This window comes from Protopterus annectens, chromosome 6.part0 (assembly GCF_019279795.1).
Source record: "Protopterus annectens isolate FY-2018-M chromosome 6.part0, PAN1.0, whole genome shotgun sequence".
NCBI lineage: Eukaryota > Metazoa > Chordata > Ceratodontiformes > Protopteridae > Protopterus > Protopterus annectens.
The window spans coordinates 1,720,186,049-1,720,204,548 of record NC_056737.1 but is presented as its reverse complement, the minus strand read 5'-3'; the positions used below and the strand labels follow the sequence as shown (position 1 = coordinate 1,720,204,548).

The following is an 18,500-nucleotide window of genomic DNA, read 5'->3' as shown; positions in this document are numbered from 1 at the left end:
GACTTAAAAAAGAGGCACTCCATTGAAGGAAACTGATCCAATTTTACAAGAAATGTTTAAAAATGCTTTATTTGAAGAGAAATCGCTGTTTTATTTAAGAGTCTATCACTGGCAGTGAAAGATATGGAAGTTTACCATAAAACTGCATTGAAATTCTAAGAGAAAATATCAGAATCTTAAGTACAAATTTTCATTAAGACAGACCAAACTGACAATACAAGTATGTCAGAAACAAACAAAAAAGGATAGCATTTTTGCAAACAATAAAAAAATCAATACATTGGAAAACATATCTGGAAGAGTAAATGTCAAAATCATGTGTTCCTGAGCATATGTTGTGAGGCGCGAGACTACCACCACAGAAATCAACAGAAAGTGACAGAAGGTCAATGCATACGGAAACTCAGTTATCAAGAGACAGACTGGTGTATGAATGACAGAAAGCAGCACTTTGGAGTTTCCTATGGTAAGTAACAATTCAAATGTATTGCTAAATTCTCCAAAGACTTATTCTGACAGAGATAAATAATGATGAAGTCCAAATGCCAAATCCAAGATGTGGGTTATTAAACAAGGACGATGTACCCTGCAGCTATCAGTTCCTTGAAGGATAAAATTAATATAACACTCTAAGAAGAGGAAGAAGTGATTGCCTTCAATGACAGAAAGAGGAAAATGACAAGAACAAACTGCAACCCAACCATAGTAAAAGAAATGTCTAAAATAGGAAATGGCATCAGAAATGGTCATTAGCAAAAGACAAACTCATAAAAGGAATCCAGCTGAATGACTCAAAAAACATCCTTCACCATCTAGAAACACCCAAAATAACAATACAGTGACAGAATGTAATGGAGAAAAAATATTTATTTATTTATTGCCTTTGTTAACTAGGATGGGCTAACCAAAACAATTCAGACCTATTTTCAAATGTGGCCAGGAGAGTAAAGCTCCAGCAAGTTCTATATATATATATATATATATATATATATATATATATATGAGACGTAACGCAGTCAGCATACAGAGAATTATTAGCAGAATTATGTAACAAGAAAATGGTGTAACACAGAAGGAGGCACACATGAAGATACGTGAAAAATAATACAGACCTTGAAATATATAACATACAAAAACTACACATTTAGTAGCTTACAGTAAATAGAAAGTTTATCTGTAAGTTATCTGAGCGTTGTCTGCAGCTTTAATTACAATGAGTAATGATGTTGGAGGATGAGAAATAAGTATGATTTACAGAGTTGTAAAAGTAAAATAAGTAAATTAGTAGAAGGCATATGGACCAAGTATACCATTTTCATTTATAGATATGACATTTTGGCTAGTGGTTTAAAAGATACAAAAGATATAACATTACTGGAACTGAATGTAAATGTTGATTGCCATGACATGGTTTTGTTGTATGCAGGCACAGAGAAGTATGCAATGATATGCCCATAGTTTCAGTAACTAAGTGCAAAGGGGAAAATAATGTTCTTGACCCCCCAAGGAACCTAGAGACAGCAAGCAGTGTGTCATACAGCAGCAGGATGCCCAGTGAGCCTGTCAGTGGCAGTGAAAAGTACTGCACAATGGACAATACCTTCATTAATGGTGTGTGTAAACCACTATCCCCTTCACAGTTTCTGGGGAACATTGCCTAAAACAAATGCTGGAGCATAAGTGGGACTTCAAAAGTAAGCAGGATTTCCACCATGCTATAATACAGTTTTACGTGTTGTAGTTACTAAGCATGTACTATAGACCAAGCAGAATGTACATTACTTCCCCTGCCCCCATGCACTTATTTATTTATTTATTTTTATTTTACATTTGTTGACCGGGCTAGTCCAGCTGGATACATGTCCATTTTCAGTTGAGACCCAGGGGGAAAAGCTCCACTAACAGTTACTAGACATATAGATACAATATGTGTTTAAGGCAAGGCAATACAAGTTATTTAGATGATAGGTAAACATCAATAAATCAAACAAAAGCTTACAAGACAAATGGAGAAATAATATAAACAAGAGGTATAGACAAATACATACTATTCAATAGAGAGTATGCTAGAAAAAGACAAACTACTATAGTACCTTCTATGATACTTAGTTACTAAAGTTGCGGGCTAAAGTTGGTGCTGTATGGCAGCCATATATCTCTGCTGCTGAATTTCACTTCAGCCATGTCCATTATAGGCTGTGTATGCAAGTGGTCAAATCTGTTAAGTGCTGTACCCTGGTAAACAGAATAAAATAAATGTGTCACCAGACAAATGTCCCCATTCAGAAATGTCTCACTGCCTAACATTCTGAATCCTACTATGCATTTTAAGTGTAATAAGTGAGCCATAATTTGTATGTAATTGTGAATTTTCATATTTTAAAGGATGTGTCTGTATTCTCTTCTTCAAGTTGTTTTAAAAATGCAGTAAATATCATTCAATGAAAACACTAATGTAACAGTGGTCTGAAAGGTACATGTTTGGTATAGTATATAATGCATATATTTTGCTTCCAGAACTTCACATTACTACAGCCTCCAGCATCTTTGCCATAATTTTAATGAAATACTCAGAGTGCACTGCTGATGTATTCTGATAATGCAATTTTGAAAGGATGCCTTAACTATAATAAAACATTTCATCATTTTAGGAATAGTGTTATGCAAAAATATAAACAAAACAATATTAATAAATTATAAAAACATTATTGAACCAATAAAATATATATATAGAAAAGTGGAACAAAATTATATTAACTTTTGAAGACAGACTGCAATTAATAAAAATAGTCTTATTGACAAAAATACTATATGTAGCATTAGCAGTACAGTTAATTCCTGAAAGATACATTCTTAAAGAAATAAACTCATGGTTAATAAAATTTTTATGGTATCCCAAAAAAAATAGAGTTGCTCTAACTCATCACATTAGACCCTGGAAACAAGGAGGACTGAAGTTCCCAGAAATAGAAACACATATAAAAGCATCTGTGCTTAAAACTACAATAGACTGGAGAAACCCAATTAACAATGGCTATATTAACAAATTAATTTAATCTGTTAAAAAAAAATTAATAGTAGATAAATCAAACAAACCCTGGTACATACTATGCATAAGTATATAATATAACAACATTTTCTAAAACAACACTGATTAATCATTATATCAATTCCTTTAGGAAACTTATCAATGCAAACATAGATCTAAAACTTTAGTTTGACCTTTTAACCCCATTTACCATCACTAAGAACTTTCCTCACAAAATATACAGGGAAACAATAACCTCCTGGGCACAAAATGGATTCTTATGCTGGTTTCAATGTGCAAATAAATTAAATGTTTTAGCTATACATATGATAAAACTGCTTACAATATTCCAGCATAGGACTGGTTAACCTTACAAAGCATTCTAATGTGCACTCAAGATTTATACAGATTAATAATTCCTCATTTAAAGATATTCCAAATCTAATAAGTTTTCTGTATGAATTTGTATATAATAATTGTGAAAAGAAAAATTCCATTTCAAATCTATATAAAGAGTTAATAACATATAAAACAATTCCCAAACCATCATACTGGCAGTTCTTAACAAAAGGTCAGTCACTGCAGTTAACAGAAGAATTTAAAACTAACATCTCATGATCAGTTAATTACACCTCTAACACACAGTACTGGAAAATATTTAACTGGAAATACTTACATAGAGCATTTTTAACACCAGACAGAATTACAAAGATCAGTACTACTACAAATGTTTTTTGCTGGAGGTGTAAAGTCAAATAAAGCAAACTAGATTCATATTGTTTATGAATATAACAAAATTAAATCATATTGGAATGGAATCAATAATTTTACAAGCTTTATTTAATGAATCCTTTACCTTAACTAAAGTATTGATAATTCTAAATGTAAATGAAGGTCCCTACGTGAATAAGACAAATATGTATTTGTTATGGACAATACTTGCTATATCTAGGAAATGCATAACCAGAAGGTAGAATTCAAATACACCCCCAACCCTGGAAGAATTCTACACTTTACTGAAGACAACTGCATTGATGGAAATAAAAATCAAAGAACTACGAATCTATCCCAGGCCATTGGTAAATAATCCTATGAAGAAAGTTATATCTTTATTGGACACTGCAATAATCAGTATTGTATCTCTGATAACTGATCTGTTAATTTTATATTTAATAACATACAGTGTATATAACTGAAAGTCAGGCTATTGTAAATATTGTATATAGTTGTTTAAAATGATATTTAAAAATATTATGTAAATGTTATTTTAATTGAAAATAAAAAAATATTTGAGGAAAAAAAAAAACATTTCATCATAGCCTACTTGTGACTTCCCAGTGCCTTCACTGTTAGTGAATTCCTACTATTACCTGGATGGTGGTACGCTACTTCTGCACTAAAGTGGTTTTCTAACAATTTGTTTATATGAAGACAACATCTAGAATGCATAGTAAAATAACGCCAAACAAATCACTATTTAGTGGATAATTGAAGGATGTGGGCATTCCTAGACAATGTGTAATGGATTGTCTTCTTAGCCAAGGGACATCCTGTGAAGCAAAGTCTGAAATATTAGTACTGTGTACCAACCAGCACATTGTTTGTCTATGAATTCCAATTTTCCAACAGTGAGTCTGTTCATGGGACACATGGAGGGTGGGGGATGTATGTAATTTCCTGCTCTCATTTTATTGGTCATGTGCATGATTCTCTGGGTCCATTTGTAGTGATATTCCTGAGAAACATAAATATGGAGTGAATCTAGACTATTCAATTTCTTATACTGTCCCAGATTTTAATACTATATCTGATACAAACACTAGATGATGCCACTTGACGTATTTTAATACATGTAATTGTTGTTCTATTTTCACTGGTTGGTGTGCAATACCATTGTGTTTCACTTGTTGTTATGCCTAACAATACTTTTTGAGTGAAACTAATCACTTGTCAAGTACTATATTGGATTAAGCGTCAATAAGACTTGGGACTTCTTTGAATTGCACAGGCCTTTTCTAACTTTCAGTTTAGCTTTCAGCGAGACATTTAACTGGTATAATATAACATATTATATCAATAGTGAGCAAATTCTGGTAGTATATGTAAAACCCATGCTAGGCAGTAGGATACAGTGATATAATACACTGACTTCACTCAGGTGAAAGGATGGTCATTAGTGTGATATCTCAGAGAGCAGCAATGAAGTCATTCCTTTTCAGTGTTTTTATAACTGTCCTTCTTTCTCATCACTGTATAATATAATGCTTATTGTCTCAAGGATTCCCCATTTCACTTAAGTTTCCTGCAATATATGCTCTCTTTTCAGGTGCCCTCTCCACACATCCACATATACTGTGGATGCTTCTTATCAAGACAAGTGCTTCATACCCCCCAAGCATAGTGCTACATTGAATAACTGAGGTACAATACATGAGTATGACTTACCAAAATGTTTCTGGAATAAGTTGTACTTGCAACTCCCACTTACATCTATATATCATTCTGCCATGTCTACGTGGCATATATTTGTGACATAAAAGCTATGTATGAATACTCTAAAGTTGTGGATGTAGGAAACCATGAGAAAATTGTGGTGTTATGTGGCAGCAGTGAACTGGATTGTCCAAAAACATATGCCTTACCAAACATATAACATTTAACAGGAAAGGCTAATGGGCCAGTGACACAACTGGGGTCACAAAAGACTGCTGTATGTCATGATTTTATGACACACAGCTTGCCCAAATGATGTAACTTTAGAAACTGGAATAAAGCTGTGTATGCATTATGAAATGCTGGTTTGTATTCATCTATTCAGTCCTCTCCCACTGGGTCAGCTCAACAGAACTCTTTTACACCAACTTGTTTAATCCCAGTACCAACAGGGAGTAAGTTATGAATCAGACACTCCTGCCCTGTTAGTGCCAGCATGGAGCAAGATGGCAGAAGCAAGTTACAACAATTTGTTCCACGAATATATATTTTACAAATTTTATCAGATATGTGATTAAGTATGGTAACATGATACTGTTTTACATTTTAGATTTGCATTATCTATCTATGTCAACATAGGCCACGGTGGTGCAGAGGTTATCGTTGTTGCCTTACAGCAAGAGGTTCTCCCATTCGATTCTCGGCTGTGTGGCGTCTGCATGTCCTCCCTGCAGTCGAGTGACATTTAAAAAGGTAGGTGCATGCGTGAATGGGTGTGCCTTCCTTGAAGGTTGGGTGTCGGGCTGGCAACTCGGCACTGGAAAAATCTACTGCCAATCATTACGGACCGGAGTTCTGCTGTGGCGACCCCAAACCGGGAAAAGTCGAAAGACTTTATTATCTATGTCTGACACTGAAGCCATTCTACTTAAGCATAAATTTGGTAAATCCATTCATCACCCATTTTTCCCATTTTTGCACATGGGGTCAGGGTGGCATTTGTCAGGGTGTCATTTCAACAGTGACAATCATATAGAGCCCAGGTTTGAAACGCCAAGTGGCTAGCCCTGCTGGTGTAGTTCTTCCACACAACACACTTGCACACACATTCACTCCTATGGCTAATTGCAGTGTCCAGTCCACCTAATGCATATCTTTGGAATGTGGGAAGAAACCTACATGAACACAGGGAGGACATGCAGACTCCACACAGAAGGCATCCCAGCCAAGATTTGAACAGGTGAACCTCTTGCTGTGAAGCAACAACACCATCTGCTGCACCACTGTTCATGACCATCTATACATAGTACTGTGTATTTTTCACTATAGTGTGATGTTTTTGTAAATGGAGTTAATGTTAAACATTATACAGCTCATATTAAGCATGATTATAACCATCTGGAGTGACAGTTCTCTGAAGGGGTAGTTCCAAGACAATTACAAAACTGAATTTTCTGCATTATCATGAAAGTAAGAATTTTTTACAAGCCTCTCTTTTATCTTTTTTATAGACTCACCTCTCATTATCTCTGTCTTTTTCTGTCCCACAAGTATTCCACTGAAATACACTGTAGACTTTTATGTTATCCTGTTGTCACATTTCCTTACTTGTTTAAAACCCATTACTACTATTTAAGTTCTCCATTTTATTATTTCTGTATTGGCATTCTTAAATGTCTAATCTATATTCATGCAAAGTGAGCATTTAAAAATGTTTTTCATAAAAAAAAGTACAATTCTTGTAACTACTGTACTGTGTTCAGGTGAGTACCACCATATCACCAGATCTGAGTTCTAACCCGTGCAAAGACAATATCCATAACTACTACAGAAGATATGCTAGATAGATGGCCAGGACCATTGTCCAGTGATTTTTATTTTCACAGTTGACACATTTTGTAGTCCAAACATTTCTAACCCTAACAAGAAATGTTATTTCATACTTCATCTACTGAAGAAAAGAACACAATGTTTACAAATCAACTGTTGGAGTGAAGCTAAAGCACCCTGGAGATGGTCTAAGATTAGAGCGGGTAAAAATTGTTACGAAAAAGAACAAAAAGAGCACATAAATGAGTGTGAGTAGGACTGAATATTTTTTAGCATTTGTCCTAATCATGGTGGTCCCATTTTACTTCTACTTTTGTCCTTCTAATAGTATCATCTTACATAGATTCTAGGTAATGATAATTCTATACCACTGGAAAAATTAGGAGCATCCGAAGTAAAATTGTAAATAACTAAACTTGTAAATGTGTAGTGGATTAGTGGTCATCTATTATAGGTTAGGACTTTCCTGCAAATTTTCTCTCCAGTGTTATCATGACCAAAATGCCAGAGATGCTCATGTGTTTACTGAAGCATGTCAACAGCTGCATTTGAGGGTGATTCTTACCTTCATATAAGTGACCTGGGCTAAGCTGCACCCCGCTCTTTACTAAGTGCTGGGCTGACACTGGGGTGACAAGTGAAGGTTAATTGTCTACTGCATATTGCATACAGCTTCCTCTTCTCGATCATTATCCAAAAGCATCATGCAGTATCAAATAAAGATTATACTCATTTATATCTGTTCTGGTAATGACCAAGCTGTCTTGGTGAAATGTAACCAGTGTGATTATATCTTACTGTCTTCATTAATATTAGAATGGAATTGTTTTTTTAATTGCTCCTTTCTCTTTTGTCTGAAGTTGGCCTTTTTTATTCCTTTATGCAGTTCTTGCTGAAGAGTGTGCCAAATACAAAGTGACTAACTGTGAGGAATGCATCAAGTCTGGGCCAGGGTGTGCCTGGTGTAAGAAACAGGTAGGAAGAATTGCCATATTTTTGCGTACATTCATGTGCATATTATTATTGTTATTTTTGGTGGAAGGAGCACAAGACTGCCTGCAAATCCAGAGTACGAATCGACTTTTGTGACTGAAAATTAGTTCTGGACAGCACAGTTATCAAATCCTATATAATGTACCATTTCTGACAGAATCATCACTACATATTTTTCATGCAAAAGCAATTTATCATTAGGTACTTATCTGATTCCATAGTTAGACAACATGGCATGGTAGAAATGCCTGGATTACTGAGATATAGTACACATTCAGGAAAGCTTCCAAGCATTTGCAAAACACCCACTTTGCTACCTCAGTAACAACAGCAGTAACAGTGCAGCATGAAGGCATTACTCATCGCACCCCAAAGATCTTTTTAAACATATCATTTTAAATGTTGGTTGTCATAATTTGTAATTCTGATTGCAGGTTTCCAGCATAATGGCTTTTGTTCTTTCCTGACAGATACATATGTACTCTATTCCTAAGGGAACATTATCTACTTGCAAAGAACAATTCTCAGCTTTGTTGTAAAATTTCCCAGTAAATTTACTTAACAACAAAAGGGAAAATAACCAATACCTCATAGCACTGAACAAACACACACACACACACACACACACATATGCATACACACAAACACACACACACAGACACAAAAACACATGCATGCATACGCATTATCAGTGTGAAATTATTGTCATTTATCAGGTTATACAAATTTGCTTTCTCTTTTAACTGTGCAGATTAGTGAATTTGAAAAACAAATATGTTTCTAAAGCTCCTCATTGATAGCGTAAGTGTGCTGATCATTGTATTATTGGCTGTTGGTCTCCTTTACTAATACATCAGTCTCAACCTTCCTGGGTGTATCATTAGACTATAATAAATAAATAAATATATATATATATATATATATATATATATATATATATATATATATATATATATAAATAAAAAACAAACATCCAAAAACTCAATTTATTATGAAAGCTCTGTGCCTTGTCTGACATCTCCACTCTGGGCCAGTAATCAAGGAGCCTGGATCCTCATCACTGACACTGGAGTGAAATGTGCATTTAAAATACAAATGGATGCACTAAGTATTTCTAGACCTCTCTGCATCAAGCACAATTTCCCTTAAGAGCATACAGGGCACATACACAGCCCGGGGTTGGGGGTCTCTATCTGTCTCTCCCCAGGTCCCCAATAAGTTCATAGGTTCATAGGTAGGTACTAGGCTATTGGCTCTATGGCCTATATAAGCCTAGCCAAAAGGTACCCTGGCTTTCGCAACCCAAGAAAATTATTCTCCTGTGCCACTGTCGAGCAGAGCCACAGAAGTGATCCCCGGGGTGAATTTCCTATCTCCCATCCAATCATCAAGATTCTTCTTGAAGAGTGCTAATGAGGAGCTTTGTTTGAAATAGATAGGTAGTTTGTTGCATAGCATGGGAAGTCTCTGGGACAGAAATCTATCCCTCCAGCATGTTTTGTTTATTGTGGTGACAAGGTTTAAGTCCCTAGAGCGTGTAGCTCGTAAGGATTGGAATTTCTTTAAGTGGAGCATGTCTAAAGGCTCTGGGTTTGACATAGCTTTGTGTGTTAGGTAGAGATCGCCTCTGAGTAGGCGATATGCGATGGAGTAAAGCTGCAGTTTTTTGAAACGGTCTGCGTAGGATATCTGTTTGAGGCTGGTAATCGTCTTTGTGAGGTATTTCTGTGGCCTTTCCAGTTGTTGTAGATGTCTTGTGAGGTACATACCAAAAGGGGCACTGTACTCTATAATGGGTCTAATGAGTAATGAGTAGAGGGGAACAATGACCTCTTTTTTCCTGGATGAGAAACCTTTTGTGATGAGGTGTGCCACGTAGAAGGATTTCCTGACTATTGTGGCAATGTGATTATCAAAGGAGAGACTACCGTCCACCTGTGTCCCAAGGTCTCTTATCACACTTTCAGTGTTAAGTAGACTACCGCCTATGTGGTAGTTCATGGGTACAGAGTTTTTACCAAAAGGGATGACAATGCACTTTTTGGCATTGAGCTTGAGGCCATGGCTTTGAAACATGGCATCTGTCTCAGCGAGGCCCTTTTGTAGGATGTCCACATCTTTTGGAGTTTTGATTATGGCTCCTAGTTTGCAGTCATCTGCGAACTTTATTAGCCAAAGACCTTCTGTGTTAGCCTGTACTTCAGAGAAGTAGATACCAAACAGGAGAGGATCCAGGACTGAACCTTGTGGTACTCCGCTTGTCACTGGTCTGAAGATGTATATGGAGTCTGCTACTTTCACAGTGTTGGTTCTGTCAGTGAGCCAGTTGGCAACCCATCTTGTGACATAGGGGATTTATACCTAGTTTAGTGAGTTTATCTATAATTCCAGAGTGAGGGATGGTGTCGAAAGCCTTGGCGAGATCTAGATAGGCTGTGTGAACCGCCTTACCCTCATCTACGGCTTTATTGACTGCTTCAAAGAAGTCTGCCAGGTTTAGAAGACATGATCTGCCTTTTACAAACCCAAACTGAGTGGGGTCCTGAGTTTGGAGAGTAACAATGTCATTGTTTATAAGTTCCATGATGATACGTTCCATAGCCTTGCAGACCAGGCTAATTAGGCTAATGGGGCGGTAGTTTCTGGGGTCTGTGGTGGCTCCCCCTTTGTGGAGTGAGATAACTGTCACTTTGTGCCATTCAGTGGGCACAAAGCCTGAGGTGAGGCTATGATTGAACATGGTACTTAGGTAGGGTGCCAGTTTATTCTGTAGTTCATGTAGAACACAGCCTGGGATGTTGTCAGGTCCCATGGATGCTGTGTTCTTGGCTTTGGATAGTGTGTTTTTTACCTGTGCAGCCGTGATTACAGGAACTTTGCATTCTTCTGGTATAGAGATGGGCCCTTTAAGGAATGACAGAGGGGTAAAGTTAGCACTGAACCTATCTGCCAGGATGTTGGCAATATCAGTTGGTTCTGTATATTTAGTGCCATTGTGCTGTAACTCAGAGCAGATCTGACTGTTGCCACTGAGATTCTTGACATATCTACAGAATGCTTTGTGGTTGTCTTTAGAGTCAGTAGCGATTTTGTTTTCATAACTAGCTTTGGAGGATTTTATGAGGGATCTCAGCTTCTTACTGAGGCTGACCAGGGAGTTTCTCCAGTCATGGGATTTTACTCTTTTTTGAAACAGTTTCTTTCTTCTGTTGTAGTTTGTTTATGACAGGGGACCACCAGATTGGCTTCCTTTTTTTGGAGGATAGCATCTTGGTTCTGTTAGGGATTGCATGATCCATGCACTCGTCTAAGTGCTTATGAAGTGCATTTGTGAAGGATTCAGCAGTCATAACTCTATTGTCCATCAGCATGGGTGTTGTGAAGTTTGCCACTTCTGTCTTAAGAAGCGTGAAGTTGGCTTTGGAGAAATTTTTTACTGTGGTTTCCCTAATGGGGGGTGGGGAGGAATGTGGATGTCTAGGGTGATTAGCTTGTGGTCGGATCTGACCAACGAGGAATTGACCTCTGGTGTGGAGCACTGGTTACCTATGTTGGTAATGACCAGGTCTAGGATATTGCTGCCCCTGATGGGGGTGTGGATAAGTTGACCCAAGGCACTGGAATTTATGAATTCCAGAAATTGTTGAGGACAAGAGTTGGTACATGAGTAGTTTTCCCAGTTAATGGCAGGGTAGTTGAAATCACCCATTATTAGGGTGTTAGGTTGTACCCTAATATTTTCCAGTGTATCAAGAAATGAGGAGTGGGAATCCTGGGGCATGGTGAGGGATCTGTAGCAAGCTACAATTTGGATTGCAGTCTTGCCCAGAGTTAGTTGCACTTGGATAATCTTGGATGCATTATGCTGAGCAACTAGCCTGGAGGTGTGGATATCCTTAATGAATATGGACACACCTCCGCCTTTAGTGTTTCGGTCCAGGTTAGTTGGCCGAAAGGTGTGGTATGAATTATAGCCCGGTAATGCAGGGGTACTCCCTGGAGCCTTGAACCAGGTCTATGTCACTGCACAGATTTTGATGTTCTCAATTTTAAGGAGTGCCTCGAGTGAGTGTATTTTGAGGTTTAGACTTCTAGCATTGAGTAGCAATACCCTCAGATTCTTCTTACCTGTACCTGTTATGGTGGTGAATTTGTCAATTGAACCTTGCCTAAAAAAGGCACTATAGGGGGGGCTGAAGCCTTAACCAATACCTGGAATCCCAGGGGTGACAGGTGCAGGCCATCTCTGGCAAAACATCGTGGTTTATCAATCATGTCATCCCAGGCAGACAGATACTGGATCCCCTTAGAATGACACCAGAAGCTTAGCCAATTGTTGAAGTCAATCATTTTGTCTTTGTACTGTGGTATCATTCTGGGTGATGGCATGATGCTACTCAGGGCTAGGGTCATACCTGCCTGGGCTACAAGATCGGACAGCTCCTCCATGTCCCTTTTCATGTAGTCCAGGGAGGTACATCTCAGGTCATTCACACCAACATGGACAATGACAGAGTCATATTTGTACTTGTTGTGGAGTGACCTGAGTGCATGTGTTATGTGGCAGATCCTGGCACCTGGCAGGCAGCTGACAGTAAATTTCTCCTTGTTTAGCCTGGTGAGTGGAACATCAGTGTGCCTGACTATAGAGTCACCTATGACTAGAGTGTTGGGTACGTTGTTATGTCTTATGGGCTGTGGTTGAGTGGCACACTGAGTTTGTAGGCTATGTGTCATTTGGGTTGTGTTGGGGGGTGGAGGTTGCTTGTGTTTCTGCTTTGGAGGTCCCTGTTGCTTGGGCAGGTTTTTACTGAGAGCCTCTGTGAATGTAGGTGTGTGTTTTGTGTTTCTATGTGTGTGTTTTGGTGGTGTAGGTTTTGAGGGACTATGTGCTGAGTGTGGTGTGGTGCAAGTGTTTACCTTCTCCTCTTGACTGTCTAGTCCAGATTTGGTGAAGAGAACTTTGTTTCCAGTTTGGCTATATAAGTGCATCTCTCACAGGTTATAGTGTTGGGTGGTAGGAGGAGAGGGTTGTCTGTGTACATGAGGCAATTGCTGCATTGCCCCAAGATGCCCAGATTCATCAGGTAGACAGGAGAAAACACTGGGAGCTGACCCTTAGACATGCCTGGATTGGTGCTTATTTGTTAAGTACTATAAACTGTTTTCCTCTAGACAGTGAGGAAAGTTGAGTGTTGTAATTTGTAGCTTATTTAGTTCTTACAATAAGTTCTGAACAAGTGCTGAGCTCAAAGAAACAGACTTGAGTGCTGAAACAAAAAAATGGCTAGTTCTAAGAAACAAAATTAAGCTAGAAGGCTTCCCTCCAACACAGAAAGGCTTGGGGGCTTAGAAGCCCACAAATAGTCCTGGACACAGCAAATTTGTATCCAGACTAGACTACCCACAGGAAAGGCAGGAAACAAGTTTAGAAATGTTTTTTTTTTTAAGTGGAAAGAGAGAAAGGAGGAGCAGAAACTAAGCTGATTGGCCTTCTCAAATGTTCTCCCTATATTATGTAGAATGAGGTAATGACACTAGACTGGGAGGAGGGTCCCAGATCAAATTTACAGTAGCGGCGGGCAACTGCAAAGCCACCAACTATTTGCTCAGATACACAGCCTCCACAAACAATAGGCCCAAACACAAGCCTGAATATGGACAATGCTACAAATATCCACACTACTTAGAAACAAACTGCAGAAATGTTTTTCACAGCAGAAAAGCAGCAGTGAGCCTTTAAATGAAAGTTTTAAACAGCTAAAGGAGCCTCTAGAGAAAGCTTTTAACTGCACACAAGTTATCAGAATGAAACAACCCAACAGATGCTTAATAAAAGTGGACAATTTCCAGTTAATATCTCACACACAGTGAAATTAGCTAGAAAAATATACAGTACACAAAGTGCTATAAATAACTCGAAAAAATAAGCAAAAAAACAGGATATTTAATTTTATATATCATAGATCCGAGTTTGCTCAGTGTCCTTCCTTCGATTAGCTCAGTGTGAAATAAGGCTGCCCATTGGCACTGTGAAATCAGTGCTTCATGTCCCTGACCAAAGAGGTTCACACACACACACACACACACACACACACACACACACACACACACACACACACACACACACACACACACACACACCTGGGAAAGGCTGGCACAGATTACCCACTCTAACAACTTTGCCCAGACTATAAGGTAGATTCACTGCCACCAGTCAGTTACTATAAGGCTCCTAAAAGGGTATACAATTATGCTGAGTGAAGTTATTATTAATACAAATGGTAATGTTGATCAAACAGCAAGGCTTTCAGGATTGGCCAAGGTTATCACCAAATAAATATGTGCAAATACTCTCAAAGCTTAAATATTTTCTAAAAAAGGACCAGTCACAATGAAAAGTTTAATAATAAATAATAAAAGATCAGGAAAATACTAAGTATATATTTACAGTAAACCATAGAGCTCAAAGCACAGGAAATATTGAATATAACATTGATGGACAGACTCATACAAATAAAGAAAAACAATCTCTAAACTAAGCTTCAGTATTTTCCTGACTGAATCTAGAAGAATTACTATTCTCTAATAACTTACTTGATACAGCAAGGCACAATGAAATACATGAGCAGTCCTTCTAGTCAGGATCTCCAAAACAGAATACTCAATACTCAAAGATTATTTCCTGTAAAATATAATATCCAAGATGGCTTGCAGAATGAACTTATCTGGTCACCTGATGCTAGGTTCTCACAGTATCCCCCTTTGAATCTGAGACAGGAATTTAGCATAGATGGCTACAATACACATCTAAATGTTTATGGCAGTGCCTGTGCCTTCCCCTCTTTTTACTGAGCTAATGAACAAAGCTTTGTTCCAGACCCACCATCTCCAGTCCTATTCAGCACTGTGTGGTGCCATTTAACAGCTCATTTACATTTCCCTTATTTTTTTAAAGTAAGCTAGCTGGTTAATCTCTGCTGTCCCAGTATCCTCTATTAAAACATATACATTTAATTCAGGTACAATAATACATGTGCATTTCTTTTCATTCCAGCAGGGTGCATTGTTCATAGGTTCGTAGGTAGGTACTAGGCTATCGGCCCAAGGGCCTACATAAGCCTAGCCAGCAAGGTTCCATGGCTTATGCCACCCAAGAAAGGTATTTTGCTGTGCCACTGTCAAGCAGAGACACAGATGTGATCCCCAGGGTGTATTTGCTGTTTCCCATCCACTCATTAAGATTTTTCTTGAAGAGTGCTAATGAAGAACTTTACTTGACATAGATGGGTAGCTTGTTCCAGAGTATAGGAAGTCTCTGGGACAGGAATCTATCCCTCCAGCATGTTCTGTTTATTTTGGTGACAAGGTTTAGGTCCCTAGAGTGTGTAGCTTGGAGCGACTGGGATTTCATTAGGTGTAGCATGTCCAACAGATCTGGGTTTGACATAGCTTTATATGTTAGGCAAAGATCACCTCGGAGTAGGCGATATGCCATGGAGTAAAGCTGAGCTTTTTGAGACGGTCAGTGTAGGGCATTAGTTTGAGGCCAGTAATCCTCTTTGTGAGGTACTTCTGTGGCCTGTCCTGCTGCTGCAGATATCTTGTGAGGTACATTCCAAAAGGGGCATTATACTCTATAATGGGTCTAATGAGTGACGAGTAGAGGGGAACAATGACCTCTTTTTTCCTGGATGAGAACCCTTTTACGATGAAGTGTGCCATGTAGAAGGACTTCCTGACTACTGTGGCGATGTGACTATCAAAGGAGAGACTACTGTCCACCTGGGTCCCAAGGTCTCTTATCACGCATTTGGTGTTAAGTAGATTGCTGACTATGTGGTAGTTCATGGGTACAGAGTTTTTACCAAAGGGGATGACACTGCACTTTTTGGCATTGAGCTTGAGGCCATGGCTCTGACACCAGGCATCTGTCTCAGTAAGGTCCTTCTGTAGGATGTCCACATCATTTGGGGACTTAATTATGGCTCCTAGTTTGCAGTCATCTGCGAACTTCGTTAGCCAGAGGCCTTCTGTGTTAGCCTGTACTTCAGAGAAGTAGATACCAAACAGGAGAGGTCCCAGGACTGAATCCTATGGTACTCCAGAGAGGTAGATACCAAACAGGAGAGGTCCCAGGACTGAACCCTATGGTACTCCACTTGTCACTGCTTTGAGGTCAAATTTGGAGTCTGCAACTTTTACAGTGTGGGTTCTGTCAGTGAGCCAGTTGGCAACCCATCTAGTGACATAGGGATTTATACCTAGTTTAGTGAGTTTAGCTATAATTCCTCAATGGGGGATGGTGTTGAAAGCCTTGGCAAGGTCAAGACAGGTTGTGTGAACCACCTTACCCTCATCCATGGCTTTGGTGACTGCCTCAAAGAAGTTGATCAGGTTCAGGAGGCGTGATCTGCCTTTCACAAACCCGAACTTGGTGGGATCCAGAGTTTGGAAGTTACCAATGTCTTTGTTTATGAGTTCCATGATGATACATTCCATGGCCTTGCAGACCAGGCTTGTCAGGCTAATAGGTCAATAGTTCCCAGGATCAGTGGTGGCTCCCCCTTTGTGGAGTGGGATAACTGTTGCTATGTGCCATTCAGTGGGCACAAAGCCTGATGCGAGGCTAGTATTGAACATGGTGCTTAAGTGGGGAGCCAGTTAGTTCTGAAGTTCATGTAAAATGCAGCCTGGGATGTTGTCCGATCCCATGAATGCTGTGTTTTTGGCTTTAGAGAGTGCATCTTTTACCTGAGTAGTTGTGATTACAGGGACTCTGCATTCTTCCTGTATAGATATGGGCCCTTTAGGGGGTGAGAGGGGGGTAAAGTTAGCACTGAACCTATTCTGCCAGGATGTTGGCAATATCAGTTGATTCTGTAATTTTTGTGCCTTTGTGCTGTAACTCAGAGCAGATCTGGGTGTTGCCATCGAGATTCTTGACATAGCTATAGAATGCTTTGTGGTTGTCCTTGGATTTAGTGGTGATTTTGTTTTCGTAGCTAGCTTTGGAGGATCTAATAAAAGATCTCAGCTTCTTACTGAGGCTGACCAGGGAGCTCCTCCACTCATGGGATTTTACTCTCCTTTGCAACAGTTTCTTCCTTCTGTTGTACAGTTTGTTTATGGCAGGGGACCACCAGATTGGCTTCCTTTATTTGGAGGATAGCGTCTTGGTTCTGTTTGGGATAGCACAATCCATGCACTCGTGTAAGTGCTTATAGAGTGCATTTGTGTAGGATTCAGCAGTTGTAACTGTATTGTCCATCTGCATGGATGTCATGACGTTCACCACTTCTGTCTTAAGAAGCATGAAGTTGGCTTTGGAGAAAATTTTACTGTGGTTTCCTTAATGTGGGGTGGGGGCAGGATGTGGATATCAAGGGTGATAAGCTTATGGCCGGATCGGACCAACGAGGAGTTGACTTCAGGTGTGGAACACTGGTCACTCATGCTGGTAATGACTAGGTCTAGGATATTGTTGCCCCTGGTGGGGGTGTGTTTAAGTTGATCTAGGCCATTGAAGTTTATGAATTCCTGAAAGTGTTGAGCTAAGGAGTTGGTACACGAGTAGTTTTCCCAGTTAATGGTGGGGCAGTTGAAGTCACCCATTATTAGAGTGTTTGGTTGAACCCTAATATTTTCTAGTACATCAAGAAAAGAGGACTGGGAAACCTGGGGCATGGTGGGGGATCTATAGCAAGCTAGAATATGGATTGCAGTTTTGCCCAGAGTTAGTTGCACTTGGATAACCTCGGATGCATTATGCTGAGCAACTAGCCTGGAGGTGTGGATATCCTTAATGAATATGGACACACCTCCGCCTTTGGTGTTTCGGTCCAAGTTACATGGCCAAAAAGTGTGGTATGAGTTATAGCCTGGTAGTGCAGGGGTACTCTCTGGAGCCTTGAACCAGGTCTCAGTCACTGCACAGATATCAATGTTCTCCATTTTAAGGAGTGCCTCAAGTGAGTGCATTTTGAGATTTAGATTTCTAGCATTGAGTAGCATTACCCTCAGTTTTTGCTTGCCTGTTCCTGTTATGGTGGTGAATTTGTTATTTGAACCCTGCCTAAAAAAGGCACTATAGGGGCAGCAAGAGCCTTAGCCAGTATTCGGAATCCCAGGGGTGACAGGTGCAGGCCATCTGTGGCAAAGCATCATGGTCTGTCGACCATGCCATCCCAAACAGACAGATACTGGACCCCCTTAG

At 39.2% G+C, this 18,500-nt stretch overlaps 1 protein-coding gene across 5 annotated transcripts in view; it reads left to right on the top strand.

The window, feature by feature from the left end:
* The window catches only part of LOC122804909 (integrin beta-2-like), a 1,526,426-nt gene that overhangs the window by 890,428 nt on the left and 617,498 nt on the right, over positions 1–18,500 (top strand). For all 5 annotated transcript variants that reach the window (XM_044075116.1, XM_044075114.1, XM_044075112.1 and 2 more), the window contains one exon: positions 8,178–8,266. In XM_044075116.1, the coding sequence (XP_043931051.1) occupies positions 8,178–8,266 (89 nt within the window). The remainder of the gene's footprint in view (positions 1–8,177; positions 8,267–18,500) is intronic.